This window comes from Aphanomyces invadans (genome assembly GCF_000520115.1).
Source record: "Aphanomyces invadans strain NJM9701 unplaced genomic scaffold supercont1.18, whole genome shotgun sequence".
Classification (NCBI taxonomy): Eukaryota; Oomycota; class Saprolegniomycetes; order Saprolegniales; family Verrucalvaceae; genus Aphanomyces; species Aphanomyces invadans.
Window position 1 is genome coordinate 51,626 of NW_008580163.1, and position 27,829 is coordinate 79,454.

Consider the following 27,829-nt stretch of genomic DNA (forward strand, 5'->3'; position numbering starts at 1 on the left):
TTGGTCAGTATTACTACAGTACTACTATTCAACCTACTATCGTACAGCACGTGCCGAACCTTTGTGCTTGACATCTGAAAGCCGACGACGATGAGGTAAGAGCGGCCGTCGGGATTCCTGCGGCGAATTCACCAAGGGTAGTCTCTGGGAGCCGTACTTTGATCGAAGTGAAGATGTGGACATCAATGGGGATGTGTGTACATGCATATTGAAACCTACAACGCTTCCCTTCTTCGTCTCATTCGAGGGTCGGATAGGTGTTCAAGGTATTCTACGCAGGGTCGCAAGGACCTTGGATTGTGCTGCTGCATGGCGGAGGCCATACAGCCTTGACTTGGTGCTTGACAACTGTAAGGGACGTTGCTTTATGTGCGTGCACTGATCGAATCCTCAACGGGGCAGGCGATTCTGAAGCAACATTGTCGTGTGTTGGCGTTCGACTTCCGCGGCCACGGTACCTACCTCGCTTCGAATCCGCTTTATCAACAGACTACGCTAGGACTGTCGCAATGCACGAATGATAGCGATTTGTCCGAGGCAACTCTCGTGTCGGACACGATCAATATCCTCAAGCGATGTGTTCCAGAGGAGTCCTCGTCGTCCCCTTCGAGGACACCAATGATTCTCGTTGGCCACAGCATGGGAGGCGCCATCGCAATCCGTGTCGCAGCCACTAGGCAACTACAATCCCTCGGCGGCATGGTCGTGATCGATGTCGTGGAGGGGACTGCGTTAGCGGCATTGAGTCACATGCAAGGCATCTTGAACCGACGACCATCGCGGTTTGGAAGCCCTGAGGAAGCCATCAAGTGGAGGTTCGATCTCTTGCCCCTTGGCGTTCTCCGTCTTGAAGCATGTGTTGTTGAACTCTAGTCTACAAACTGGCGCTGTGCGGAACGCCGAGTCAGCGCGGGTTTCCATTCCTTCGCAACTGCACCAGGAATCCACGGGCGAGTGGACCTGGCGCACCGATCTCTTTGCGAGCGCTCAGTACTGGACAGGTCCGTGCAGTCATGGCGCTGCTCTTGAGTCATCCTCGCCGTCGTAGGGTGGTTTACCGGCATCAGCAGCTTGTTTTTGAACGTGGCTGTGCCCAAAGTGCTGCTTTTAGCAGGTATTAAAGAATTCTTGAACGGTTCTTTTTCCAACCGACGGGTTCTTTTAATCACCACACGATATCTTTTTCTCAATCGGAAAATCCTGACAGGCACCGACCGCCTTGACACCGAGTTAACGCGGGGCCAAATGCAGGGTACGTCTGGCCGGGTCGTTCGCTCGATGGTGGTCAAGCCTGACCGGTCGACCGTAGGCAAGTTTCAGCTGTTGCTCCTGTATGGCAGCGGCCACGTTATTCAAGAGGACTGCCCAGACAAGACAGCGCAATCCTTGCTCGAGTTCTGCGGCCGCCTCACACCGATCGCGGGCCTGCAAACCCAGCGCGACATTCTGGCGGAAAAATTAGCGAGAGCGCGGGGCTTCGTTCCCCAGAGATAGTCATGATATTGGAAATGGACAAATCGACTCAATTGAACACAATACTGCACAGCAAGATGGCTGCAATGATTGAGAACGGACCCCACGTCAGTAGAAACCCTCGCAGGTTGACGAAGCCCCCGTTGAACAAACAGTAGAAGCACAAGACTACCATGTTCCAGTTGGAACCCCACACGCATGGGTACCCCATTGAGTTGAGGCATCGCGCAACGTGCGAGTGGCAGTTATCGCAGCAAATATTGTGCATGCGCTTCTTGTACACGTCGCACCCCTGTCGCACTCCTTCGTCCCACGCGTCTTCACTCACGGAAGCAGGGAGGGTCAGCTGGAGGTACCGCGTTGGCCGGCCAAAAGCAAAGTTGTCTTCGCCAATGTAATACGGCCCGGCAAAGTCGTAGATGATCCCGTTCGAGTCTGCAATCCCCATGTGTCCGATAAACGGGAAGAACCATGAAATCAGCGGTAGCGGCGTCCACACGATGCTGAACGGATACCGGTCGTTGCCTACGTCGACGCGTCGGGGGTTCGTCGGCGCCTTGTCCATCTTGGTGAAGTTCAGCTGCGTTGGGATGGCATATCCGGATAAACGGCTTATCCGCATACGACACATTCCACGATTCGAAAGGTCACTCGTTTTGGATCCGCCGTGCGTCGAGAGGTTCCATGGCGCTCTACTACGACTACAACGTGGACATACCGACAAACGCGAGGCAGCTTTACTCGGCATGGAGCGAGGTGGAGTCGGTCCTTGCTGTCGCGTTCGACAACCACGAAGTGCACTTCTTCAATGACGAAGTACGAGTGCCCGACCGATTGAACTTGATCGAGCGTACACGTAGGGAGAGCGCCTTCAGACTCCTGTTCACACACGAAAAGCAGACGTGACGTCGATTGCGTGGCAGCCCCGTGGAGCAGTCCTCGCCGTGACATGGAGCGACGGTTCGAGACACATTCACGTACCCAACACGTCGATCTTCTATCCCGACTTGTAGGGATGCTGTCCCTGTGGATCCAGAAAGAAAATGTCGCCAGAGAAGTCAACTCCCCTCACACGAGCCGCATCAACTTGCTCAAGTGGGCGCCGAGTGGCAACAGATTGATCACGGGCGACGAGAACGGGGTGCTGGCCGTTTGGAAGATCGACGCGAGAGGCCAAGTCGGTCTGTGCACGCAGTACACGCGGCAAGGGAGCTTGACGCAATGCGTGTTTTGCGTTGTACCGCAGCGTCGAGACAAAGAAGTCAAGAGGTCTGTGCTCCTCTCTCTCGTTCTGCCGTGCGTTAACGCGTCGATTCCAGCGACAGTCAGTTTGCCACGACGGCATGCCCGTCGTTCTTCTTTGGAGGGGACCTCGGCACCGTGCATTATGCTGACGACTTGGGGCACATTTCTGATGTCCAAACACTCAATCACGCCATCGACTGCATGATGTTTTACGAAGAGAAGCATCGGTACGCGAGTGCTGCATCCGCTGTCTCGGTCACGACGACCTGGATCTGATTGTCAGGTTGGTTGTCATCACGCGCGCGTCCCAGCTCGTGCAGCTACAAATCGCTTCCGACGGAACGGTCAAGCCCATCATGAAGGTGAAACTGAGTGTGTCTGGGGACGGTGGTTTGAAGGAAGCCATTTGGGCAGGACCAGGTCGGTCGGCGCCGGTTTGGTGCGTGCTCAACGTGCCGTAGGTCTGTTGGCGACAGCATCTGGCGAGCAGCTCCTTCGATTTTGGGACTTGCAAAAGGAAGAAAACTATGTGCTGAGCCTGGCAAACGGCGGCGCGGCTCCCAGCGACCGGGTGTCGGCTGTCGATTTCAACCCGCGAAAACGCATCTTGGCCGTGGGTACGAACGAAGGCAAGGTCGTGTTTTGGCGCGCCACGAGCTCCGCCCAGACCAAGTCGAGCCAGTGGTCGCTCGTCGCGGTCGCCGATATGCATCAGAGCGTATCCAAGATCGGGTGGAACCCGCTGCACTCGTACTTGTACGCGCATGCCCACGGCGCCGGCGTCACGGTATTCCACGAAGCCATCATGAACCGATCGCTCCACGACGACACGGCCGTGATTCAAACGCGGCCCATGTCGCTGTCGGTGGAAAAGCTCCAGGATGGCACGGTGGTGCAGACCACGATCGAGGCATCGATTCGCATCAAGGGCGTCGCCCATGACGGCAACTTGATCCTGGTCTGGAACGGATCCAAGGCCGAGGTGTACGAGCTTCAGAACGACGTCGACGCCAAGCGCCTGAGCAACTTCAAATGCACGTCCAACGCGATGCAACTCCGCGGCGACGTCATCTACCGCACCAACGGCAACCACATTGAAGTGACCAACACGAGCGGCGTGGTCAAGAACACGATCTCGTTCACCGAAGCCGAGGGCCAGCCGAGCCTCATGCACGTCAACAACAAGTACTTGACAGTTGGCACGGACGCTGGCCTCCTCCGCGTGTTTGATCTCTCGAGGCGTGAGCCAAAAGCGTTTGGGAGTCTCGGCGACATTTCGGTGCGCGCCGTCCGGCTTTGACTGACGTTGACGACTCGACATATCGTAGAAAGCATTCGCCGGCATGGACACCAAGTCGACGCTGCGGTCGCTGAGCGTCAATTGCGACGGAACGCGCGTGAGTTTTCTCTTGGACACGGTCGAAGGAGCGCTCCGAGTGCGCACGCCCCACACCAAGCTGTACCTGTTCAACACGGACCTGAACGCGTTCCAGTCGTTCGAATTCGGCCCGGCGCGCCATCCGACGTCGCACTTTTGGGACCCCCATGAAGCCCGACTCATGGCGTGCGAGACATTCCAGGTACCCGCCACTGTCGAGGCACGTTGAACGTGCTCAAACGGGTCGGGGCAGGACAAGTTGGACGAAGCCAAAGTCGTCGTCAGCGCCGGCGAGGCCGACGACAAGAACGCGCCGCCACAAGTCGACGCCACACGGCATGCCGAGCGTGAAATCACGATTCTGTTTGCGTCCAACGAGCGCGGACTCCTCATGCAGGACAACTTTGACCTGGATGTCAAGTACTCGGCGCTGTTGGGCATCCACGTCCCGCGCATGTACCTGGCATCGTCGCAAGAATCGATCAAGCGAGAGGCCAAGGACAGCGCGGACAACGCGCCGGTCGCGCTTCTTCGGACGAAAATCATGCAAGACTTTGTCGGCCTCGACAAGGTCGACGGTCCGACGAGGCAAGCGCTGATTGATTTCTCGTACTACATCACGATCGGCAACATGGACGAAGCGTATCGGTCCGTCAAGTTGATCCAGAATGCGTCGGTGTGGGAGAATATGGCCAACACATGCGTCAAGACCAAGCGGCTCGACGTGGCCGAGGTATGCCTTGGGAACATGGGCCATGCGCGCGGCGCGGCGGCTGTCCACGTGGCCAAACTCGAAAACCGTGAAATCGAAGCGCCGATCGCCATGGTCGCGATTCAACTTGGTCTTCTCGACGACGCGGCTCGGCTGTACAAGGAGTGCAGCCGATTCGACTTGCTCAACAAGCTGTACCAGGCCGCAGGGTACTGGACCAAAGCGATCGAAGTCGCCACCAAGCGCGACCGGATCCACCTCAAGACGACGCATTTTGCGTATGCAAAACACCTTGAAGACGAAGGGAACCTGAAAGAAGCGATTCGCCAGTACGAATTGGCCGGAACCGCCGCCAAGGACGTCCCGCGCATGCTCTTTAGTCGGGGAAAACTCGACATGCTCAGCAACTACGCCACCAAGTCGGAGGACCCGCGCCTCCTCCTCTGGTGGGCGCAGTACCAAGAGAGCAACCAAGAGTTCGACGCTGCCATCGAGTCGTACCGCCGTGCCAAGGATTACCTGTCCCTCGTCCGCGTGTTGTGCCACAAAAAAGACTTTGACCAGGCTGCGCAGGTCGTCGTCGCAAAAAACAACAAGGCGGCCGCGTACCATCTCGCGCGGCAATACGAAGCCAACGACAACATCGCGGGCGCGATTCAGTTTTACGCGGCGAGCGGGTCGTACAACCACGCGATTCGGCTCTCTCGCGAATTCAACTTGGACGGCGACCTGATGAACTATGCTCTCCTGAGCAAGCCTGGCCCCATGCTCGAGTGCGCCCAGTACTTTGAAGGCAAGCGCGAATTTGAAAAGGCGGTCGTGCTATACCACAAAGGCGGCCACGTGGCCAAGGCGCTCGAGCTTTGCTTTCACGCCAACTTGTTTGACGAGCTCCAAACGATTGCAGACGAGCTCGGGGCGGGTACCAACACGTCGCCGATCGTACTCGCGAAATGCGCCGACTTCTTTGCCAAGAATGGCCAGCATGCCAAGGCCGTGCCGCTCTTAATCCGCGCCAACCGCCTCGCGGACGCGCTGGACATGTGCGTCCAGAACAAGGTGAAAATCACCGAAGACATGGCGGACCAGTTGACGCCGCCGAAACCAGCCGACGACGCCGACAAGGCCGCAGTCAAACGGCGCGTGGATGTCCTGATGAAGCTGGCCAAGTGCTGCAAGCACCAAGGATCGTTCCACTTGGCCACAAAGAAATACACGCAAGCGGGGGCCAAGCTCAAAGCAATGAAGTGCCTCCTCAAGTCGGGCGACACGGAAAAAGTCATGTTCTTCGCCAACGTGTCGCGCAATAACGAGATCTTCGTCCTGGCAGCCAACTACCTCCAAAACCTGGACTGGCGCCACGACCCCGAGATCTCCAAGAACGTGGTCGGGTTCCATACCAAGGCAAAGGCATTCGATCAGTTGGCTCGGTTCTACGATTCGTGCGCGCAAGTCGAGATCGACGACTACAAAGACTACGCCAAGGCGAAGCAGTTGCTGGAAGACGCGATGAAGGTCGCAAGCAAGTCGACAGGGCCTGGCAAGGACAAAACGGTCGCTGGGTTTGAGCACCGCATTGCCGCCATCGACACGTTTCTCCATGCGAAATCGATGGCCACGTCCGACCCGGCCGAGATGGTCCAGATCCTGCACCACCTGCTCGAGGACGCCGACATTGACTCGGCCATTCGAAGTGGAGACGCGTTTGCGCTGCTGGTCACGCACGCGTGCGACCGCAACGACTACCAACACGCAGGCGAGCTCGTTCACGCCATGCGCCAGCGCAACATCTCGGTCAAGGCGTTCATCCACCAAAAAATGCTCGACGACATTCAAGCCAAAGCCGACACGATGACGCCCGAACGAACGAGCGACGCGCGGCCCAAAACGACCTCCGACGCCAAGGACGGCGGCGACGACGACGAGTTGCAAGAAGACATTGAAGAAGAAGACGACGGAATTCGTTCCCGAAAGTAGACAACAGCATCGTCTTGTCGATAAGCCTCGCGGCATCACCATGCATTGCATCCTTCTCCTGTCGTTCCCGTCATGCAGAGAAGGACACGACGGGTCGATGGCGTTTGAAAACGGCGGCGCTCGACGCGAAACTGCAATCGAAACGATTGCAGTGTCGTGCGCCGTTTGATACGATGGCCACCACCAGCCCAGACGACATGATCGAGTACTTGGACAAGTGCAGTCTGTCGCAGTACGCGACCCCGTACTTGACATGCTGCTTGTGCAACAGCATCAACTTCATCGACGTCCCGAGCATTCGCGGCATCCGTGCCAAACGGTCGTCGACCGAGTACGAGTCCCTCCCTCCGTGCTGTGGTTGCGGCAGCACGCGGCATCTGCGCACGGGTGCCACGAGTTTCCACACCGAGCTCGAACTCGAGTCACAAGCGTTGGAGGATTTTGAAACAAAGCGCTTGCCGGCCGCGATCGAAATCCAGGTAGTACGACCATTGGCATGCACATTTCTCGTCGGCATGCTCATCGTGTGTCGATCGCCATAGCGCGTCGTGCGAGGGCGCCTGGGTCGCGTCGACGCGAAGCGCCGCCGACTTGAAAAGCAGCGGTGGGCGCGCCGCATCTTCCGGGCAGCTGCATGCATTCAGAAACGCGTGCGCGGCATACAAGCTCGAACGCGGAGTGACATCGAACGGTGCATCTTTGTTATCGTGGTACCCCGCCGCCCGAGCTGCTGGAGTCACACCGTCTCCCCGTAGAATGCGCACCCTCTCGTGTATGCCTTTGCCACGGCCGCAACGACCGGCAACTCTGCCCAGCCACGAGGAGAACGGGACATCTTTTGGTACGACAGCGCCGACGAGTTGAGTGTTTTCTGCTGGGACTACCGAGAGTTTGTCCGACGAACGGGGGGGCGGCCTCCTCTGTGGCGCGTCGAGGCCAACGTCCGCGAAGTCGCAAAGCGCATCCTACAGCGAGAACATGTCCTCGTGACACGTCTACAAGCGCGGTGGCGAGGCATCACAGCGCGCAGCTCGATCTACGAGCTCAAAAAACAACGTGGGTGGGTCCGCAGTCTGCAGCACGCCCCTGTCATCAAAATCCAGCGGCAGCTTCGTACGCACCAGTGCCGTCGACGATGCAAGCGGCTGCGGCGGGCGGTTGGCCGCAACGTTCGCATGGAGACTACACCACGATCCACGAGATGCGCGCACACGTAGAGAGACGGGCGTACTTGCAGCAGACCCTCATGGCCAACTACCGCCACCATTTCAAGCACAGGACCGCCGTCAAGCTCTTGGGAGGAACCGTCGACCGATTCCACGCGTTTGGGAATCCTGCGCTGAGGAAAAGCGCCGCTGGCGGCCATCCCCCGACGGCCACGTCCCATGTGCCCAACCAAGGCATCCCCGCCGCGACGAGCAAGTTTCTCGTCGCCATGCGACAGCACGACGCTGTCTCCAGTCGACACCAGCGCCTCCATTTTCCCGACAAACTGCGAGCCCGCGTCCTCGATGCCACCCACGACCGCGTTGAGACGTAAATGCCGTTGGTACATTAAACAGACGTGTGCCCGCGAGCATTCCACTCGCTCAGTCGACGCAGCGACTCGCGCGACACGCTTGGCGACGTTCGAGCCAACGCGTCGGTGAAGTCGGCTCGAGTAATTGGCCGGACGTCGTCCACGGCTGCACACTTCAATCGGTCGCCCAGGCTTCGCAGCGGTCCCATCGCAGCTTCCTTGCACACGTTCTTGATGTCGCTGCCGGAATATCTACCACGCATGGCATCGAGTGCATCCACCACCACGACGAACGAAGCACACGACGTACTGGTCGGTCGCTGCAGCAACAGCGGCGATGTCGCGATCTGTCAGCGAATGCTTGTGCGGGCGAAGAAGATGGCCGATCAGGTATTTTCGCGCAGCTTCGTCCGGCAAAGGCACTACAACAACGCGACATCGGTGCGCGTCCCCGATCGAGTCGATCAAGCAGCGTCACCGTAAACTCGCTTTTCCAGCCGTCGCACGATGGCTTCGTCGAGGTCGTGGGGTAAGTTTGTCGCGCCCAAGACTAAAATGCGGTCCTACAGCGATCGTCCAAAGCACGCACACGGCGCATGACCAACAGCATGGGGCAAACACCTCAGAGGAAGACCCGACTCCGTCCAGTTGGATCAAAAACTACAAACAAAAGTGAGCCCACGATGCCGGCAACGCGTGCGGGCCGCACTTCGTTCTTCAGGCGGCGTGCGGCGTCGTGCTCACCGGCCGACCGGATCGACAGCAACGAGTCGATTTCGTCCAGGAAAATGACCGACGGCTGTAGTTCCCGCGCCATGTCGAACAGCGCGCGGACGAGTTTTTCGCCTTCGCCGACCCACTTTGACGTCAGCGTCGACGCAGTCACACTGCCAGCAGCGAACGATGCGTCATTTTATCGGGAAAACAAGCAATAGGACGTCCGACCTGAAAAACGTCGCGTGGGACTCGGTGGCGACGGCCTTCGCCAGCATGGTCTTCCCTATGGACACCATCACCATGACGGACGAACGGGCAGGAACGAACCTGTCCCAGGCGGACCAAAGAGAAGTGCACCCTTTGGAGCGGCTCGGAGCCCTAGTCGTATCAGCGAGACCACACCGTGAAGCAAAGGAGAGGACGACGATGCTGCAAACCAGTAAATAAGTCTGGCCGCAGGAGCGGCAACACGACGGCTTCCTGTCGATCATTTCATCAAAGGCTTCCGTCATGACACCACTTGTAAAATGTACTTGCAGCATCTGCTTGGCATCGTCAAGGCCCGCGATGTCACCCCACCGGACGTCGGGAGCAGTTTCCAACACGTCGTCGAGCACAGCATGCGCCAATGTTGGGTTCGTTGCCCTGGTTTTGCTGTGTGGTCGTGAAGGCGCCTAAACATGAAATATTTGTACGTTGTGTCTCCAGCGTACGTTTACGTGAGGCTGATGGACACGTCCAGCAGGGGATGCAACTGCTTTCAGCGTCTCGGCGCGTGCCATGAAGCCTTGGATCTTCCGCCGCATGTCGCGCTGCATTTCAGGATCGTGCACATCTATGTCAGGTTTCCATGATCCAGTGACAGCACGCCAAGCGCTTGCACAAAACCTTTGACCTGCTTCAGCATTCTCTCGATGACCTGAACGTACAGGTCGATGGCTGCCTTGACGTCTCCGCGTTCGTCTGCTGCAATCGCTAACGCCGCTAGATCATGCAGCGAACTGTTTGATTCTTTCTTTGAAGGCACTGGGGCCGGCAGCTCTTCCGTCGCAGCTTTCGAGGACTTCATGAACGAGAAGAGGAACATGGCCGACGGAAAGGATGACCTTTGTTCTCAACAGCCCCCGAATGCATACTTTTCGTGATTTTTCTGTACTCTTTTCATCAAAATATTGCCTTTTTTGCCGCCAATTGGCAACTTCAAGTTCAGATCGCTGTGTCATCCATGAATTTCAAACTCCCGTTGGGCGTTGGCTGGCCGCGATGTCATGCCAGGAAATGGAACGATTGCACCTAGAAATATACGCGAATGTTGAGCTCACATCCTCTTACGAAGCTCTACGCGCTCTAATCCATCGTCGCCGGCAACGCCGACATTCCTATCACGCCTTGAAGCCTTTCACAATTGTTACAAAATGCTGCATATAAAGTTCTAGAATGTGTTGATTTTAGAAGGTGTGCATTCTGGAGTATATCAATCCAACGTACCACCACCATTTATAATGTTTTCAAGGGTATAGCGTTTAGAAGGTCCTCTTGGAAGCACCATTCCAACCGGCGGATGTCGCCCTGAGTGACCTTGTGTGGAAGCACCATTCCAACCGGCGGATGTCGCCCTAAGAGATCTTGTCCGCCTTGCTATCGTCTGACGCAGCGCACACCCCTGGCCTTGTTCGCGACACTTGCGAGTCCGTTGGTGATGGTACATCAAAAATCAAGTAGGCCAATATCACGGGGGATGAGCCCGGAGGTCCTTCTCTCAGCGAGTCTCGGCCATTGTCCGATGAAACAACGCGGTGAAATTCCTTCGTCTTTGCGACGGAAGGTCTTCCTATCAGTCAGACATTTGAAGGGACAAATGATGTTTCATTCGCAACATTAACAGCATTACTTGAATGCATCGCGCACAAGCACGACGCTGTTGGCATGCCCGAAAGATGCACAACGTGCACGTATCGCACACTATCGAACGCATGACAATGTCGAGAGCGTGCGAGGTTCATGCAGCTCAAAAGTCGCCTGCAAAATCCCCACCGCCTGAAAAGCCTCCTTCTGTGGCAGCCGCAGGGGCAACCGCGTACCCTTCGCCGTGGTACTCCCCGTGGCCTCCGTCCGCCAACGCGGCGCCAATCGCTACACCTCCGACCATGCCAGCAGCAGCCCCGATGGCCACACCAGCCGCAACGTCACCTCCGCTGTACCCCTGCTGCACGTAGACGGGTTGCCCATATGCAGGCTGGACGTACACAGGTTCTTTCTCGACAAGTTCATCGGTATGGCGACAGCAGCACCAATAGATGGCAAACACAAGCAGAAGGACGCCGACCGCAACGCCGACCCACACCCACGGGGAAATAGATTTCTTCACGATGACTGCAGGGCTCGCAATTGGTGCGGGGACAGAACTGCACTGGCAAACGTTTTGAGTGGCTGTTTGGGGGGCGCACTTGGCACTCGACGGACAGCAGCACGCCTGCGTGACACCAGAGCTCAAGAACTTGTAGCAGAATTGACCAGGCGCGCCATTGTATGCGGCGGTGCACTGGGCAGGGGCGCCGTTAGCGTTGGCACACTGCTGGCATGCGGTCGTCGGGTTCGGGAAGGGAAGAACTGGGTTCTGAGCGCAGGCGAACGAGAGCAGCGCCACAAGGACGAAGAGGACAATGCGGCGGGACATGCTTAGGACCAAGCAATATCCAAAATGATGCGCCAGTAGCGGCTGACGTGGCTGATGGGTAGTCACACTCTCGTTCAGGTGTTGGCAACCTTTGCACTTCTTGACAAGGTCAACCAAGCTTTTATGAGCGAATGGATCCAGAATTGGATTTAATATGAACATGTCGTTTGCAAACTCCTGATATTATTGCATACTTTATTGAAGTTTGGCGGCCTTTATGGTAAAAAAGGTAAAAAAAATACACTAAACTCTGGCCAGTCTCCTCTACTGCAATAATTTGAGCATGTTGACCCTGGGTTTTGCGAGAAATGATAGGAATCACCGGGTAAGGCACCCAAATCCTCCTCCTCGAGCGGGCGCTACCGAAATTTTCAATTGACGAGAAGAGTCCGAGCGCGGTGGCGCGACGTTCCGCATGGTTGGCACGTTGTGCTGCGGCCGTATGTATTGTGGAAGCTTAGCTTAGGCAGCAACCACTTCGACAAATAGCCCCGTGTCTGAAGAGATCTTGATCGAATCCCCTACTTCGACGGCAGCGGGCACATGAACCTGGGTGCCGTTGGTCAGAGTCGCTTCTTTGCCATTCCCAGCACCAGGAACGGTTTTCTATGCATGGCACCACATAAGATACGTTGACACCACGGTAGGGTCGTGATGTACTTCGACAATGTGAACGACATGGTCGGGTAAATTCATCCACAGAGGTGTTCCTTCGACGATTTGAAGGGTCACCATAGTTCCTTCGCTCAAGTACTTGAGCTGGTTTTCTTGCAAAATGTCCGTTCCCACTTCAAGCTGCTCCAGCCCGTGAGATTCCCTTAGCTCTGCGCCCGGTCCTACCTGTTCGAACGTGGATGGCTCCATCAACACGAGTTTGTTTCCGTCATTGTAGAGGAACTGAAACGAGCGGTCTTTGGTCAATGGTGCCTTCTTCACAGACTCCGACGATCGGAAGCGACGGTTGATCTTGTGTCCAGTCGTTAGCTCCTTGAGCTCGGCTTGCATATACGCCACGCCCTTCCCTGGCTTCACCGATTGACTCTTGACCACGCGATAGAGCTTCCCATCGACCTCGATGGCTACACCAGGGCGCACCTGATTTCCTGTGATGTGGACACTTCTCGCGAAGGGACGAAGAACGGTAGTCCCGGCGACGACGCGGCTGCACGCTGCTCGCAGCATCGCAATTGTCTGAATTGTCTGGTGATTGTGCTGCCCAAAGGTTCCAATCAGCATGGAGCACGAATTTTATCCAATAGGATCAACCAAAATTCAACTTTTGTCCAATCAAATTTGTTTATCTTTGACAGCAATGCTTCATTGGCCATTGATATTGAACAAGCCGCCTGATTGGTAAAAAATTGTTAGGCACAATTCTTTGAAAATGGCGGGAGGACCCGACGGCAAGCGGAGGACACCTGTGAAGGCCGAACGCCGTCATTCAAGCTCTGAAGAGGACGACTCGTCAGACGAGGAAGACCAACGAAGTCGACCAAGACCACGCACGATTGAGGAGTGGAAGATCGTGATTGAAGAGGAAGTCCAACGTACTGTCCCCGAAGCTCTCCAGCAAGTCGTGGCGAATGCAAGGAACCAGCGGCACGACTTGTTGAGATTTGCCTTGGAAGGCGTGACTGCCGCTCGAAATCTTGCGCCTTTGGCCAAGGTATATTCCAGCGAACTATTGGACGACCTGAAGCAGCTCACCAAGGACTACGTGCGCACCCAAGGCCACATTGGACACTTCGATGCAAAACTGTCCGAGCTTCATGAAGAGCTACAGGCCGGCCGTGTCCCCAGTTCGTTTGATCATCTTTTAAAAGTGGATTGGTATCCAGCAGACGACGACATTCTGAACAAGCACGAATATGTTAAGCTGTTCGACGCTGTTGCGGGGGTTCGCCTTGCCCAGATCTTTCCATGTATCATCCCGTCCACGTAGATCGAACGGGAAGAGGATGAAGACGAGGACGTAATGGTGCAAGAGTCGAACAGCCTGCGCAACATGTCTTGCCCCATCACTCAGATGATCATGCAGGATCCCGTCAAAAAGTACGAGACCTGCTTGGCGCCATCGTGACGATGTCGTCAACATATTTTGCTCCTATAGTCCCGAATGCGGTCACACGTACTCGAAAGTTGGTATCGAAAGCCATTTGAAGCACAAACAGAGCTGTCCTGTCGCTGGTATTCCTCGCTCCCATGATCGAACTCGACCTTCTCATGTACATGCAGGATGCCGCAAGCGTGTACAAAACCTCGAACCCGACGTCGACATGGAGGTCTTGATCGCCAAGTACGTTCCATCTTCGATTGAAAGCTCGGATCGATCCTTTCTCTGTGCAGTCGATCAAGAACTATCTCGGCCCCAACTGCTGCGGGAGCCACTGCCGTCGACTCGGACTCGGAAGAAGAACACATTGTCGAATAGCACGATGTCCTGCTTGCTTTCCCTTCTTCGTCCTCCATACCGTTGTCACTTGCGAATGACGTTGTTACGTTTTCCATCGAGCGAGTGGTCGGGGGGTTGTTGGTCACGGTCAAATCGGTAGAGTTCGTAATGTTGGATGCAGCGTCTGCATCAATCCAAGTCCGCTCGAGCAAGGTGGTTAGATATCGAGGTAGAAATAGAATGTTTATTGCGCGCTTTGAATAATGTCGACAAATTCGGGCTTGAGCGACGCGCCGCCGACGAGAAATCCGTCCACGTCATGCAACGCAATGAGCTCCGCCGAGTTCTTGGCGTTCACCGACCCGCCGTAGATAATGCGCAATTCACTCGCGACTTCAGGGTTGATATGGCTCGTGACGTACGCGCGGAGGTTCTTGTGCGCATCTTGAGCTTGCTCGGGGGTGGCAACCACACCGGTGCCAATGGCCCAAACGGGTTCGTACGCAACAACGATACGGCTCCACTGGCTCAAGTCGTTCGACAGCAAATCCGCGACGGCCTTCAACTGGCGCGTGATCACGTTCAAGGTTTGATCCGCCTTGCGTTCTTCCAACGTTTCACCCACACACACAATCACATTCAACCCCTTGTCTAACGCCCGCTTGGTCTTTTCCGCAACGACAAAGTCCGTCTCGCCGTACAGCGCGCGGCGTTCCGAATGTCCCGTCAACGTCCACTGAATGCCCAAATCTATGTCAATCTTGTCGTCAAATTGAATGCATCGAGTTGGAAGGGACAGACGTACCGACAAGGTGTTCGGCAGCGATTTCACCCGTGTATGCGCCGGGACCAGTCAAGCTGACGTTCTGGGCGCTCACTTGGATTTCTGGCTTGAGTTGGGCCTTGGCGGTGGCAAGGTAGATCGCAGGGGGAGCAATCACGACCTCAACAGACTCGTTGTCGACCGTCACGCCGTTGAGCATTTCAATCAGCGACGCCACCGAAGCTTGGGTTCCGTTCTATAGATACCCATGAGACCTTGATATACTCAACAGACCGAAGTCGACGTACGCTCTTCCAGTTGCCGCCGATCACGTACTTGCGGGCCATGTTGGATGCGGGGGGATGCTGACTAATTGCAAAATGAATTTCGCAGACATCCATGGCGAGTGTGGCGTCTTTGTACCCGAGTCGCTTGCTCCACATTTATACTTGAAACTTGTATACTCGAACGAAACCATTCGCGATTGGACAAAATGCACCATCGATTTTCTATACTTTCTGAAATATGATACATTTTCCCATGCAACAAGTTTGATACCATTGTTGGATCAAGTGCCTAATGCATGCAACGATGCAAATGCATCCACATGGTTCATGAGGCTGGGGATAACACCTGCTACATATACCACCACTTGCGGTGACATCTCTTTGCCAAACCATCCACATCCGCGCAATCCACTTTGTATGGAAGAGAATACAGAAAATTAAAAATGATACCCGGAAATGTATCATTGTGCCATGTCAATTTTCGTATCGACGTCATGTGTGAGACATGACGAGTCGTCGTGCAACTACCCAATCCGAACAAAGCAAGTTCAAGAACGATTGTTGATTGGTCAAAATCATAGAGAAATATCTGTGACGTCGGCGGTGTCATGACTCTCTCATCCGAATTCTTCTCGAAACGAAATTTCATTCAAATGGCGAAGCGCAACGAGTGCAGCGCCAACCAGGCAGGAAGTGCTCAGCTGCAGCAAGGCAGCAGGCAGAGCCAAGCTGGGTGTGGGTCTCGTAGTCTTTCAGTTCGTTTCTATCCGTGGGGATTTCAGAGACAAACGTCATTCGACCACGAGGATCCATCTCCCGCGAGCCACATCGGAAGAACGTCGCAACCAACGGGTGGCGCTGTGTTCGTCCCAGTCGTCATTCACGGTCGAAACAATGGCACATCGCACACTCCGCACGCGCGAGGGGCTACCTCTCCCTTCCTCGGTCTGTCCAGACGCGAGACTTCGACAGACCGAGAAAGGGATTTAGCCTCAGCAGCCCGATGCCGACGCGTCTTCGCCGCTTTCTTTCGTGATTTCGAGCGTCGTGAAGATCTCGGCCGTCGTGGGGTGGATGCCCACCGTGTTGACAAAGTCGTCGTACGTGGCGTGGAGCTTCATGGCAACCCCAATCGCTTGCGTCACTTCACCGGCGTTCGGGCCGAGGTAATGGAACCCCACCACGCGCTTCTGCTGGGTCGTGTCCACAATCAGCTTGGCGTAACACTCCTTGGCCAACGGCCGCTCGTGGGACAAGCTCCACTCCAACGGGGTGAAGTTTTGATGGTACACTTGAATGTTGTCGCGGCCGGCAGATGCAATCGCGTCTTCCTCCGACAGTCCACAGCACCCATACTCGACAGGCGTAAACACCGCCGTGCAGATCTTCGTGTAGTCCATCAAGGCCGTGCCATTGCCAAAGAGGCGGCGGGCCAACAGCTTCCCCGCTTGGATGGCAACGGGGGTGAGCTCCGGAGCGTCGATGACGTCGCCGATCGCGTAGATGTGCGGCGTCGACGTCTGCTCGTTGGTCACGTCGATGCGGCCCGACTTGGGGTTGAGGGTGACCCCAGCAGCCGGCAAGTTGAGCATTTGCACGTCCGGACTGCGGCCGGTAGCGTTGAGGACCGTGTCGTAAATGCCTTCGCCATGCGTGTGGGTGACCTTGAGCTGGCCGTTGGGCAGCTTTTCAATCGAGGTCGGCACCGATTCCTTGATGAACGCAATGCCGCTCTCGTTCTCCATGTACTCACCAATGCGGCGCGCAATGTCTTGGTCGAAACCGCGCAGCAAGATCGACCTCACCATGATCGTCACGTCAAAGCCCTGGCCCTTGAGGAACCCCGCGCATTCCAACGCAACGTACGACGCACCGACAACAAGGGTTTTCCCCGGGGCTTCCGCCTTGGAAAAAATGTCGTCACTCGAGATGGCATGCTCCCAACCAGGGCAGCTCAACGGCTTGGGACGGCCGCCGACGGCAATCACGGCACGACGGAAGGTCACGTCCGTCGGCCCCTTCTTCTTGGCCTCATTCGTCAGCGTCAGCGTGTGCGCGTCCTTAAACGTGCCCAACATGTTTTCGTACTTGACCTTCTTGTCGCGCAAGTCGATGCGGTACTTAAAGTTGAGGCCGTGGATGTAATCTTGGACAGACGACACCAGCTTCGTCCAGTCGAACGAAGCGTTCGAGACGGTCCAGCCAAACTGTTCTGCATCCTTGTGCAGGAGCTCACCGATGATCGAGCTTTGATGCATCAATTTCTTGGGAATACATCCAACATTCACGCACGTGCCACCGAGGCCCCAGGTCGACCCAACGGGAGAAGGCTTGACATAGTCCAAAACAAGCACCTTTTGGCCAAGCTTGGATGCCTCTTTCGAGCACGCGAGACCGCCTGACCCACCGCCGATGACGACCAAGTCCCAGTCGTATTGGGTTTCATCCGACGACGACGTGTCCGACACATGGGCGTTCGCAGCCGAGGGAGCGCCGGTCGAAGGGGCACTTTGAGTGCGAGCACGAAAGAACGCAAGCGTATCGTCACATCCTCCCACAAACTTGGGGGTGTCGTCTTGTTCCAAGTAGCAAAACGGCGACGACTTGTGCTTCAACGGGCGCGCGTCGTTGTCGAATTGGCGGGCAAATTCCGTTTGGGATTCGTTCAACCAGTTGGCAAACGACTCCTTGTTCGGGTGTTCATGGATCGTCGCCTTCACCTGCGACGGGAACAAGTGTTGCATCGACGATACGACACTCGCCGCCTTGACATAGTACGGACCTACACACCACCCGTCCACGATGAGTACCCCACAGCGGAGTTCGATTGTCACGACGCACACTGTTTCCACCCTACAACATGGTAGTTGATGGTCGACATCTTGCTGCTTTGACGGCGCAACGGCGGCGAAGTCCACACGGATGACGTGACCCGCCGACGCGTCGAAATGCGAAATGACGCGTGCCTGTGCATGACAAGGCAGAAAAGTGTCTGGCGAAGGGCGCAACCGGGTGTCCGGATACTGTCAGCCAATCAAACGGCTCCTTTCTACGTTATCCGAGCAGAATCCGCCAATCACGTGGCGCATCCGCCGCATGTGGTGCGGAGAAGGCCACCGAAATCTTTGCCATGGAACATGGCGCAGATTCGTGCATGCACTCGATTGTGTGGTTACATGGCGTTCAAGCGAAGTCTCGCTGGGACAAGTCGGGATGGATGGGGAATTCGGATCCGATACTCTTTCGCGCGGCAATCTAGGGGAGATGTGCTGACGTCGAATGCCTGTGCGACGACGAGGTGACGTACCATGCCGAGTTTACTGCTACGGACAATTCCATGGCCTTGGAGCAGCCCATACACTGCTCCTCCCACGAAGCTGTCGCCTATGCACGTGTCAACATCCAGAGTTCGATCGAGGCCTCCGTACCGGCCCCTGTACAGTTGGAGACAGCCATGGGGATACCGGGGAGGTACACAAAGGATAACCCATCGGCAATTCCCAACACAATCTCATCGGGGGCGTCGGCAGGCTGCACTGGAGCAGTCGTCCCAACGAGCACGCCATCTCGTCCGAGAGTTACCACGACATGCACGTCTTCGCCTTTGTCGCCGCGCATGCTTCTCGCAGCTAGGCGCACATGAACACCACACCATAGTCGGGTTCATGAACGAGGTAGAGATGGCGGCAACTCACCCGTTGCAATGTCCCGGACGACTTGAAGTCCATCGCGCACGGGAAGTTTCGCCGCTGCTGCCGCCAGGGCTTGATCGTCCATTGCCACCTTCGTCGCCATCGTGGACTCGGCGAGCGCATTGCAAATCGCGCGGAGTTCATCCGCATTGGGCGAAATCACATGCAGGCGATGCATGGACTCTACCGCTCGGACAGCCTTTTCCACCGACGTGGGCTCGAACCACAAAAGGCGACGGCGGTTGGCCGCGAGTGGCTCGGTGACTTGGCGTATCTTATCCGACGACAGGTTCCCATCGAGGACGACTATGCGCGCAGACGCGAGCTTGACCGACACAGACTCGCCCTACGCCACCGACACGGACGTCGCTTCGCGGCACCATGCATCGCGGACGGCTTACCCATTCGAGGTTGTCGAGGATCGTCATGTCCGCAATGGCAACGTCCAAGTCGCCGCATGGTGTCAAGACGGCGCAGTACGTCGCGGTTGCGTGGTTGGGCACGGCAATGACTCCCGACAAGTCCATCTCGAGGCTGTCGAGCTGCCGCAAGAGCCCGTCGCCGCACGAGTCGTGACCCACATTCGATACGAGGAGCACGGGGACGTCGAGTCGATGCAAGCATTCGGCCACGTTTCGTCCGACGCCTGCGTGCCCGTGTCGGTCAAGTGGCTCCATGTTGAACGTCGTACCGCCCCATGTCTGCTTGGTGTGCCCGATGTTGGATGTGCCGCGCACAAACTGCGTCGTGGGTTTTGAGATCACGTCCAAGACGGCGCCGCCTACGATGACAACGTCGGGGGTTGTCGAGTGAAGGCGCGGCGATGTCGGCAGGGAAGCCGTCGTTGGAGGAATTAGCGGGCGAGCGCGATCTGCCAGCGCACGTGCGATCTAGCCACGAATTCACGTTTTTCAGGACAACGGGAGTGCTGAAACACGAACCTTGGCCCCCACGACCGCGTTGTTTTTGACGAGGGCGATGTTGGACGTGAGCGACTCCCCCTTGGTGAGCTCTACACGCCATGGAGTCACTCCTCGAGAGACGGCACGTCGTCAAACACTACCATTCACGCGCTGGAGCAAGAATGGCGTGATGGCGTTCCCGCCAACTCCCTGCGCTTGGCACTCGGCGAGGCCCTCACGGATGGCCTTGTCGATCATCTCTTCGTCCACGGGCGCTGGGTTCGGAACGGCTACGATGAATCCGTTGGGCAGGTTCAGGTCCTGGCTTGTGCGGATCAGCAACGCAACGTCTTCCGGGCTGTCGAGCTGCATGTGCGCCTTGCACCCGCCGCTGGTCGTGCTAAAGAACGCGGGAAAGTCGCGGGTCCTGTACCCGACGACAGGCACTGCCTACGGCATCCCTTTTGATTCAACAACGTGAATGCCGCATCGTGAACGAGCATTCGACCAACCGACCTGTGTCTCGAGGTATTCCAACGTGCGAGGAATATCCAAGATCGACTTGACGCCGGCGCACACCACCGCCACAGGCGTGCGAGACAGCTCCATGAGGTCGGTCGAGATATCTGCTTCATGTCAGCCGTCTCCAACGTTATCATGCATCGAGTACCCATCGTATCTTCGACATATCGATGGACGCCGCCAATGCCGCCGGTGACAAACACCGTAATCCCCGCGGCATGGGCAATTCGCCTACACACCGACATGAGATGCACGGCGTGGCCATGCGTACGAACATAGTGCTGGACACAGTCGTGGCGCCTGTGCCGCGTCTGGCAATCACGGCAGCGATATCTCGTGTGGAGCACTTCGTCGCCTGGGTACCGAACGACGCCAACGAATGCAGCTGCTCCTCGGAAAGCCCGACACAAATCTCGCCGTTCAAAATGGCAATCGTCGCTGGGCACGCTCCGTGTTGACGGATCAATGCTTCCACTTCCGTCGCCATGGTGAAATTTTGCGGGTACGGCATGCCATGGCTCACAATCGTCGATTCCAGGGCGACGACGGGTGTTCCAACTCGAAGCGCGTCCTGCACCTCCCGCGAGATCTTCATGTGCAACGCACGAGCGGATGTGCGCGCCGGTACAAACGATTGCGAGCTCCACCGGTGGATGGCTCGGGCCATCCTTTGCCGAAGCATCCTGCGGTTCGATATGCCACACACGGCTGGCGTTTTTTCGGTGGCAACAATGCGCACCAAACCCCCAAAACCCAGCCGTCGGTGCAATTTCATTAATGGGTATTTCTCAAGCTCGTCCCACGAGTGGAAAAATTTCTCACGATCGTCCACGTTGAACATTCACGAGGTATTTTTATTCCAAATCATCCATCGCGGCATGATTGGCTAAAAACCTCATGAGCTGGGAGGACGCGGCTTGCCTGGCATGGTGGACCAGGTGTACATCGAAAGTCGCTAAGTCATACCGCTCGGTGGCTGTCGCGCTCCGTGTGGCGTCGTAGACGGCGGGTGCGGTCGGTGATTACAGGGGGCCGCTGAAATTCTGGAAGGAGATGACAAAATCCCACCTGGGACTGACTTCCAACGATTTTAACCTCGTTAGACTTTTAGCCAATCATGGCGTGATGGACGATTTGGAATAAAAATACCTCATGAACGTTCAACGTGGACGATCGTGAGAAATATTTCCTCTGGTTGGACGATCTTGAGAAATTCCCTTTCATAAATTGGAAAATTGCCCAAATGGGTGCGTGTTTTCCTCTCAAAATAGTCAAATTCATCCATCAGATTGTTTCCCGACCGACCATCGACGGATCGACGATTGGACAACCTTGGACGTGCTCATGATGGACGACGTCGAGGCGATCTTGAATTCGATGGCGGCCAAGACGGGCAACGTGTCTGCCATAAGCGTCGACGAGCCGACCCTTGCACGCTCGAAACCTGCGCCCAAGAAGCGGATGAGCGCGGTTGTTGACGGCGGCGACCACGCCACCACCGCGATTTGGAACGAGCACGTCCAGGTCGACGTGCGCCACGTGGCATCGTCCGAGCACAACATGCGGCCGTGCAACCTCCAAAGCGTATCGCCTGCATACGAACTCCATCGCCAAAAGTGCGTCCTCAAACTCAAAGCCAAGCTGCACGCGACCGTCGACCAACTCGGTCTCCCCAAGCTGCCCAACTCGGCGTACGAAACGTGGCAATTTTGCTCCAAGTTGGCCGCGCCAGATGTACAGAGTTGAACGAATGCGACGCGGTTGCCTCACTTGTGAACGAGAGTAGGGAGACCCACTGATCCCACATGCCGACAGCGACTACGCCGGTCTTCGAGACGAGCTTGTCGCGATCGGCGCGAATCGCCACGCTGCCAACAAAATATGCCGCGCCATGACTCAGGAAGCCCATCGAGTTGGTCAAAGCCTCTTGCGCATGACGCATGGAGGTGGAAAGAAGCGCGCAACGATCCGACCGAACGACGACCATTACCTCGTCAGCTACGGCGGCACGAGCCTGCGCATCAACAAAACTCACCTGGACAAACTCGAAACTTTATTTGGCCGACACCATGCCCAAGCCGGCGCAACATCGGCGTCGCAGTTCCCAGACTTTTTGTTCTGCCTCCTACTGCGCTACGAGTCGCTGGACGGCGGCGGGTTCCAGGTACTCTCGGCCATCTTGTGCCGATATCATCGACTTGTGCCATGTCTACAAGATGGAGGAGGGCGACAAAAACTCAACCGTAGGCGGCGCTGAACGAAGAATGTTTTGACGTGCTCCTGCGCCACTTCAAATGCAACATGGAGTGCTTTGCGTCGCCGTTCAACAGCCGCTACGGGCGCTTCTGCAGTGCCTTCCTCGACACGGACCGCGTCTTTGGGAGCTTTGGTAGTTTCTTTGACTTTCGCCCGACGTTTGGGTGCGTGGCCCGCTCATCCAGGCATCGCTCACGACGGGGTAGCTGCTTTGAAGCGAACCCGCCATTCGTGCCGGCCTTGATTGCCAAGATGGCGGCGCACATGACGACATGCCTTCAAAACACATCCAAGTCGCTGTGCTTCATCGTGATCATCCCAGCGTGGGAGCACACCGAGGTGCATTTTGCCATGTCTCGAAAACGTCGAGCTCTTTTGCTCAGTGCCGCCGACTTGACAGGGATGGCAGCTCTTGAAGCACAGCTCGTACAACAAGGAATACTTGGTGCTGTCCCAAAAACACCACGGGTATCCAGCTCCCATCCCTCGGCGCGTGCTCTACTATTTCGTGCGCAGGTACTGCGAAGGCAAGCAGCAGATGCGCCCGACTAGATACCGCATCGCGTCGTTCGATACGAGTGTGTTTTTCTGGCAAAACGCCAAAGCGGCGGCGCGATGGCCGGTGACAGAACGAGCGATCGAAGATCTCCGACGTGCTTTCAAGTCGAAACAGGCCGACGAGCGCGACGAACTCGGGCTCAAACACGGTGGCAAAAAGGTCAAGCGGGTCAAGCAGACAGAGTAGAAGCGATAACACGTTCTACGTCATGACTGATACCCCACAACGCATCCGGCGCATGCTGGCGGGATGGACTTGCAACGTCGCGACTTGCCGATTTCAATCGCTACACACGACGGGATGCATGGAGGGTGTACACTACGTAGTATCGATAGCGCGGTCCTTCCGGAAGGGTTCTCGATGTGAGGCAAGCGCGACGTCGACCGGCCGCAGTGAACCGAGCAGAGTTTTGAGAGGCCTCTCCGCCCAAGCGAGCGTTGTCGGCGCGTGTGCGGTGCGGGTGGCGCTGCCAAGCATCGCCATTCATCGCGACGGCCCCAACGACGTGTTTTCCTGCTGGGAGACCATCCGTCGGCACCCGCTGCTGCTGCGGTTGTTTTTGTTGAGACGAGGGTTTAAATGACGTGCACAGGCCCATCTGTATGTGCCACGTTGATTTGATGCATTCATGGCCCCCACTACAGCGCTTGGTACTCGGTCACAAACGTAGCAATACGCTCGAGCACGGCATGGCGGAGCCCTTCCGCTGGCCCATTCACAGCCAACGCGAGCTCCTTCAACTCCAACGGGTCGACCGGCTTCTTCTTGTACTGCACCGCAATCTGAAGCACAAACGATCGTGAGCAACTTCAAAAACTATCGAGGAATCCGTTGTACCTCGTAGTCGCCGTCGTTTGAGATATCTTGGAACGTCAGCTTGCCCTTGTATCCGTCCTTCCCGACCACCGTCCATTCAATGACGAATTCAAAGTCGAAGAGGAAGCGCTTCTTCCCGCGCACGACGCACACGGACGCGTCACCTTTGATATCCTTGACGTCCCCTCCACGGATCGTGTACGACCGAGAAGTCGCTTCGACGTTGCCAAGCAAGTCCTTCAACCGATCCTACTCAACATTCAAGACGATGCCACACCCTGCCAACGGGTACCTTTGCCCAAGACGTAAAGTCGCGCTGCTCGAACGTTCCTGCTGTGTTCCAAGCCGAGCCATCGTGGCTTACTGTTGTCGCCGCGGCGAGCTCGGGCACATCATCCAGCTTCTTGGGGGCGATGTCACCGATGAGCGACTTCTCATGCTCCGATTGCTCGCGATGAAAGTACGGCATCCCGTTCTTGTACCCGCGCGCATTCTCCAGGTCATCTTCTTCGGTCACAACCTCTCGTCGTACAGGTTTGGTCGCTTTCGTGGACGATGACGAGGAAGGCTTGGCGGACGACGACGACGTGCCCGACGCGGCGGCACCTTCTACTGGCCGCGGCTTTGAACGACCGGCAGAAGCAGTGTCCACTTTGTCTTCGGGTTTCTTGCAAATGCGTCGATGGTACGTCCAATCGCTTGTCTGGCATTGGCGATTGCAATACGTGGCTTTCTTGCAAATGGAGCACTTTAGCTTTGCGTCCACTTTGTTGCAGTTGCGGCAGCAGGACGACGCAGGGGCGGCCGCGGTCGTCCTAGACGATGCTTCTTTCTCGTCGTCCGAGTCCACGATGTCCTTGAACCGCGAGTAGTCGTTTGCGTCCGTGCTCGTTTTGCTCATTTCCAGGAAAATCACGCAATAATGAAACCACGTTAAATCCACACCAAACCAATGACGGCGAAGACGTTTCGAGAAAAACCATTCCCTTGGTTTAATGACCACAGGAACACACATTTTCCCATTAGAGCCATCGATTCGCCTCTATTTACGAACATCATGCCTTTGCCAGTATCCGGAACAGGGCCAACAAACTGTCGTGTGGTTGTAAAATCCTCATCGCGCCGCCGTGATAGCAGAGCCGTTCGCCTGCATCCAGCGCGGCAACCAGCCACGCACTGCGCCGACGTCATGCACGGCTCCCATCAAGGAAGGCATCCCCAAAACATCGTTCTTTCTAGCGAGACCTAGGAATCCTGGAAACTACAAATGGAACCTCCGAAGCTTGCGCTCACGCGGTACCATACACAGTGTCGCGTTGCAGCAAGGTCGTCTTCTCGCATGCATCGCCGTTTTCGCCATAGTTTGATCGATCCATGAGCGTCTTGCTGCCGTGCTTCATGTAGTAGAGCGTGAGCGCGCCGACGATGGCGCACACGGCTGGCAAGATGCAGTACGCGGCGCGGACAAACGCGCCGTCTTCGGCCGTGGTCGACGGAAACTGGGCCTGGATGGCTTCGCGCTCGTTCTGAATCCAGAGCACCGCGACCCCGTTCGAGATCTTGTCGGTGAAACTCATCGCGCCGTACACGAACGCGCCGCTCTCGCAGCTGTCGCCGACCAAGTCGCCCTCGAGGCACACGGACGTGACCATGATGATCGAGTTGCCAAAGCCGAGGAGCACCGACAGCACGTAAATCCACGACGACGTGTCCGGCGTCAAGAGCCACGCGAGAGCGAGCGACAGCGTCACGAGCGCCGCGCCCGCCGCATACGTCCCTTCTCGACCCATCTTTTCGTTCATCCAGCGCAGAGGAAACGTCGCGAGGAACCTAGGACACACGTCAAGAATAACGATCGAGACAGAGCGGCGACGGACCCCGACACGTAGACGAGCAGCGGCACGATCGCGATGGACGTAGCAGACATGTCGAGCGTGACCGTGAGCAGGAACGGAATGTAGACTTGGGTCACGTTGACCGTGAGCCGCGTGCACATGTACACGACCCCGACTTCGTAAAACATGCCGACCTTGAACCAGTCGAACCACTTGAGCGCGACCGCCGTCGAGTCCATCGCCGCGACGAGAGGCAGGTCCGCCTCAAACGTGAGAGCGTTCGGCCCGCGGTTCAGCGCCTCGCCGTGCGACGGACTCGGGGTCAACCGACGCTTGGGCGGCGACGGTGGCATCTTGACCACTTCGTCCGTGCCGAGAAGGAACCACGCGGTGCAAATGCCGCCCACGACGAGCGATACGGTCGTGAGCAGAGTAAACTTGTACGCGTCGGGGACCTCGAGCGGGTCCACGTCGTGGAGCAGCAACAGAAACACGACAAACACGACGACGTTCGACAGGATCGTGAACGCGTACCGAGTGCTGTTCAGGACGCACCGAATGTTGTCGTTCGTGGTGAGCTCGGGGACCTACGGCCGGCCATCAGGTCGGGTCCACAAGCCATGCGTACCATGGCCATGTGCGACACTTGGACAGCGGCCCACCCGACGTTGAACACACTCGCGCTGACGCAGTAGTACACGACGAGCGTCAGTCGCGACGGCGACGCCGTCAACAGCTGCGGCACGCACGTGCCAAACACTCCGTAGAAACACACGACGACGAGGACGGACCCACCCGCGAGCCACGTCTTGCGTCGACCAAACCCGATCGCGGGAAACCCGGTCGACTTGTCCGACACGACTCCCACGAGCGGCGTCGCAAGACCGTCGGCGATTTGGCCCGAAAACATGACGAGCGCGCTGTCGACGGGGGACAAGCCCGCGACGCCATTGAGAAACACGAGGAGGTACGAGAACCAGGACGACGCGCACATGTCGTTGAGGACATGGCCGACGGCGTACGCGAGGATCTTGGTGCTGGTCCATGCCGCGGTGCGCGGGGATTCGGCTTCCTTCATGCCGGCGGACTTGTCGAGATGGCAGCCGGGGTGTGGGGTGCGTTTGCGATACGAACCCCAATCGAAACCATGATCCGGTCGGCGTCATCTTTTCCGATATCCATCCGGATAACAATGATCCCGTTCGGATAAAATTCCTGCTGTGTACAATGGGTTAGTGGACGGAGACATTTGGCTGCTGATTGAGGTCGACCGCCCACATCAAGAGAGGTCGTGGCGTTAAACAGGGCGCCGCTCTTGTGTGGCTAGACAGCGCGTGTGTGACGAGGGAGGCGTTGAGTTGCCCTGAAGCACTAAGGCGTGAAAACGACCAAGGGGGCAGGAGTTTTTGCCCCCATCCCTTGGGCTATTGGTCACCCGACTTCTTTCCTTGATGAGCTAAAGACAGCACATCCCTCGTGATGGATGAGGCTGGCTCAGGTACGTACTCCACCGCTACCTTGCGTGTGTCTATGCATGAATACCCAAGTACGTGGGGTATAGCGTCGGCGCCACCGCCGAGTACTGGTCGCATGTCTGTGGTTAACATGACGAAAGTTGCACGCATCCACGTTACATCACGAACACCACCAATGAAGGTACCAGGAAGTGCCACGTAGTGTATCCGACCCCCCACGACGGCGGGCAGTCGTCGTGCACGAATGTTTCAAGTCAATAGTTGGTCGTAAGGAGCGGCCGTCTGGACAAATCGAGCGGGATGTGGAGATGACGGCATGAGTGCCACAAACGCTGGCCGGTGGTTAGCGTAACGCTTCATTTGCCCGAAAGTCGAGTCTGTTGGATTGCGAGGAGCATGGCAAGCGACTCCGTGAAACGACTGGGAAGAGCAGCATTGGACGCAGCGATGCGGCTTGAGCTGGTCATCGCTGCCGTGTCGTTGGACGAAAGGGGACTCGCGCTTCAGCCGACTTCGACATGAACCTCGCGTAAGGGCGAGTCCACCGACGACGTCCTATCGAGTCAGGGTCGACAGGTGATCGGTTCTCGTTGACGCAGTGGAAGGTTCGTTCCAACGTTCCGTTCATGCCG

The 27,829-nt window shown here is 56.7% G+C and overlaps 14 protein-coding genes across 28 annotated transcripts; 6 read left to right on the plus strand and 8 right to left on the minus strand.

The window, feature by feature from the left end:
• The first annotated feature begins 47 nt into the window (after positions 1-47).
• Positions 48-2,117, plus strand: H310_08581 (hypothetical protein). The gene is made up of 9 exons (XM_008874390.1): positions 48-95; positions 142-193; positions 258-350; positions 403-454; positions 500-815; positions 874-1,001; positions 1,049-1,114; positions 1,208-1,252; positions 1,310-2,117. The coding sequence occupies exons 1-9, from the start codon at positions 91-93 to the stop codon at positions 1,492-1,494; spliced, it is 942 nt and encodes a 313-aa protein (XP_008872612.1). The 5' UTR covers positions 48-90; the 3' UTR covers positions 1,495-2,117.
• Positions 1,408-2,076, minus strand: H310_08582 (hypothetical protein). The gene has a single exon (XM_008874391.1). The coding sequence runs from the start codon at positions 2,036-2,038 to the stop codon at positions 1,523-1,525; it is 516 nt and encodes a 171-aa protein (XP_008872613.1). The 5' UTR covers positions 2,039-2,076; the 3' UTR covers positions 1,408-1,522.
• Positions 2,111-6,843, plus strand: H310_08583 (hypothetical protein). Its single transcript, XM_008874392.1, has 8 exons — positions 2,111-2,289; positions 2,334-2,433; positions 2,487-2,742; positions 2,793-2,945; positions 3,002-3,138; positions 3,180-3,997; positions 4,047-4,298; positions 4,350-6,843. The coding sequence occupies exons 1-8, from the start codon at positions 2,158-2,160 to the stop codon at positions 6,783-6,785; spliced, it is 4,284 nt and encodes a 1,427-aa protein (XP_008872614.1). The 5' UTR covers positions 2,111-2,157; the 3' UTR covers positions 6,786-6,843.
• Positions 6,844-6,958: 115 nt separating this feature from the next.
• Positions 6,959-8,251, plus strand: H310_08584 (hypothetical protein; the record flags this gene model as incomplete). Its single annotated transcript, XM_008874393.1, has 3 exons — positions 6,959-7,264; positions 7,328-7,495; positions 7,541-8,251. 3 exons carry the CDS (start codon positions 6,959-6,961, stop codon positions 8,000-8,002), a joined length of 936 nt encoding a protein of 311 aa, XP_008872615.1. The 3' UTR covers positions 8,003-8,251.
• H310_08585 (fidgetin-like protein 1) lies at positions 8,203-10,163 on the minus strand. 13 transcript variants are annotated; one of them, XM_008874402.1, is made up of 11 exons: positions 9,910-10,163; positions 9,741-9,856; positions 9,555-9,695; positions 9,459-9,501; positions 9,349-9,399; positions 9,250-9,304; positions 9,014-9,191; positions 8,926-8,964; positions 8,783-8,854; positions 8,615-8,726; positions 8,203-8,556 (listed from the first exon to the last, which is right to left on the minus strand). In XM_008874402.1, exons 1-10 carry the CDS (start codon positions 10,106-10,108, stop codon positions 8,691-8,693), a joined length of 930 nt encoding a protein of 309 aa, XP_008872624.1. In that variant the 5' UTR covers positions 10,109-10,163; the 3' UTR covers positions 8,203-8,556; positions 8,615-8,690. The 13 variants fall into 13 exon arrangements, with proteins under 13 accessions (XP_008872624.1, XP_008872617.1, XP_008872620.1 ...); XM_008874395.1 differs by having other exon boundaries at positions 8,783-8,867; XM_008874398.1 differs by having other exon boundaries at positions 8,203-8,726; positions 8,783-8,867.
• A 714-nt stretch (positions 10,164-10,877) lies between these two features.
• Positions 10,878-11,793, plus strand: H310_08586 (hypothetical protein). The gene has a single exon (XM_008874407.1). The coding sequence runs from the start codon at positions 11,297-11,299 to the stop codon at positions 11,702-11,704; it is 408 nt and encodes a 135-aa protein (XP_008872629.1). The 5' UTR covers positions 10,878-11,296; the 3' UTR covers positions 11,705-11,793.
• A 137-nt stretch (positions 11,794-11,930) lies between these two features.
• Positions 11,931-12,892, minus strand: H310_08587 (translation elongation factor P). The gene is made up of 3 exons (XM_008874408.1): positions 12,539-12,892; positions 12,359-12,493; positions 11,931-12,304 (listed from the first exon to the last, which is right to left on the minus strand). Exons 1-3 carry the CDS (start codon positions 12,878-12,880, stop codon positions 12,161-12,163), a joined length of 621 nt encoding a protein of 206 aa, XP_008872630.1. The 5' UTR covers positions 12,881-12,892; the 3' UTR covers positions 11,931-12,160.
• Positions 12,893-13,067: 175 nt separating this feature from the next.
• Positions 13,068-14,368, plus strand: H310_08588 (the record flags this gene model as incomplete). Of its 2 annotated transcripts, XM_008874410.1 has the most annotated exons (6): positions 13,082-13,364; positions 13,410-13,595; positions 13,641-13,750; positions 13,809-13,885; positions 13,934-13,994; positions 14,045-14,344. In XM_008874410.1, coding segments are annotated over 6 exons (802 nt in total), but the record flags the coding sequence as incomplete, so codon positions are not given. The 2 variants fall into 2 exon arrangements, with proteins under 2 accessions (XP_008872631.1, XP_008872632.1); XM_008874409.1 differs by having other exon boundaries at positions 13,068-13,595; positions 14,045-14,368.
• Positions 14,304-15,223, minus strand: H310_08589 (triose-phosphate isomerase). The gene is made up of 3 exons (XM_008874411.1): positions 15,162-15,223; positions 14,896-15,109; positions 14,304-14,840 (listed from the first exon to the last, which is right to left on the minus strand). Exons 1-3 carry the CDS (start codon positions 15,198-15,200, stop codon positions 14,335-14,337), a joined length of 759 nt encoding a protein of 252 aa, XP_008872633.1. The 5' UTR covers positions 15,201-15,223; the 3' UTR covers positions 14,304-14,334.
• Positions 15,224-15,682: 459 nt separating this feature from the next.
• H310_08590 (hypothetical protein) lies at positions 15,683-18,124 on the minus strand. Its single transcript, XM_008874412.1, has 2 exons — positions 17,982-18,124; positions 15,683-17,922 (listed from the first exon to the last, which is right to left on the minus strand). Exons 1-2 carry the CDS (start codon positions 18,112-18,114, stop codon positions 16,133-16,135), a joined length of 1,923 nt encoding a protein of 640 aa, XP_008872634.1. The 5' UTR covers positions 18,115-18,124; the 3' UTR covers positions 15,683-16,132.
• A 13-nt stretch (positions 18,125-18,137) lies between these two features.
• On the minus strand, positions 18,138-21,019 carry H310_08591. 2 transcript variants are annotated; one of them, XM_008874413.1, is made up of 11 exons: positions 20,532-21,019; positions 20,405-20,487; positions 20,251-20,360; positions 19,896-20,184; positions 19,774-19,844; positions 19,524-19,722; positions 19,234-19,478; positions 18,836-19,178; positions 18,569-18,769; positions 18,448-18,524; positions 18,138-18,395 (listed from the first exon to the last, which is right to left on the minus strand). In XM_008874413.1, exons 1-11 carry the CDS (start codon positions 20,936-20,938, stop codon positions 18,324-18,326), a joined length of 2,097 nt encoding a protein of 698 aa, XP_008872635.1. In that variant the 5' UTR covers positions 20,939-21,019; the 3' UTR covers positions 18,138-18,323. The 2 variants fall into 2 exon arrangements, with proteins under 2 accessions (XP_008872635.1, XP_008872636.1); XM_008874414.1 differs by having other exon boundaries at positions 18,569-19,178.
• A 581-nt stretch (positions 21,020-21,600) lies between these two features.
• H310_08592 (hypothetical protein) lies at positions 21,601-23,493 on the plus strand (the record flags this gene model as incomplete). The annotated part of the gene is made up of 6 exons (XM_008874415.1): positions 21,601-21,990; positions 22,043-22,420; positions 22,504-22,676; positions 22,719-22,851; positions 22,913-22,980; positions 23,029-23,493. 6 exons carry the CDS (start codon positions 21,601-21,603, stop codon positions 23,255-23,257), a joined length of 1,371 nt encoding a protein of 456 aa, XP_008872637.1. The 3' UTR covers positions 23,258-23,493.
• On the minus strand, positions 23,151-24,799 carry H310_08593 (hypothetical protein). The gene is made up of 3 exons (XM_008874416.1): positions 24,180-24,799; positions 23,909-24,136; positions 23,151-23,853 (listed from the first exon to the last, which is right to left on the minus strand). Exons 1-3 carry the CDS (start codon positions 24,786-24,788, stop codon positions 23,710-23,712), a joined length of 981 nt encoding a protein of 326 aa, XP_008872638.1. The 5' UTR covers positions 24,789-24,799; the 3' UTR covers positions 23,151-23,709.
• Positions 24,800-25,057: 258 nt separating this feature from the next.
• On the minus strand, positions 25,058-26,856 carry H310_08594 (hypothetical protein). The gene is made up of 3 exons (XM_008874417.1): positions 26,351-26,856; positions 25,765-26,309; positions 25,058-25,717 (listed from the first exon to the last, which is right to left on the minus strand). Exons 1-3 carry the CDS (start codon positions 26,798-26,800, stop codon positions 25,177-25,179), a joined length of 1,536 nt encoding a protein of 511 aa, XP_008872639.1. The 5' UTR covers positions 26,801-26,856; the 3' UTR covers positions 25,058-25,176.
• Positions 26,857-27,829: the final 973 nt, after the last annotated feature.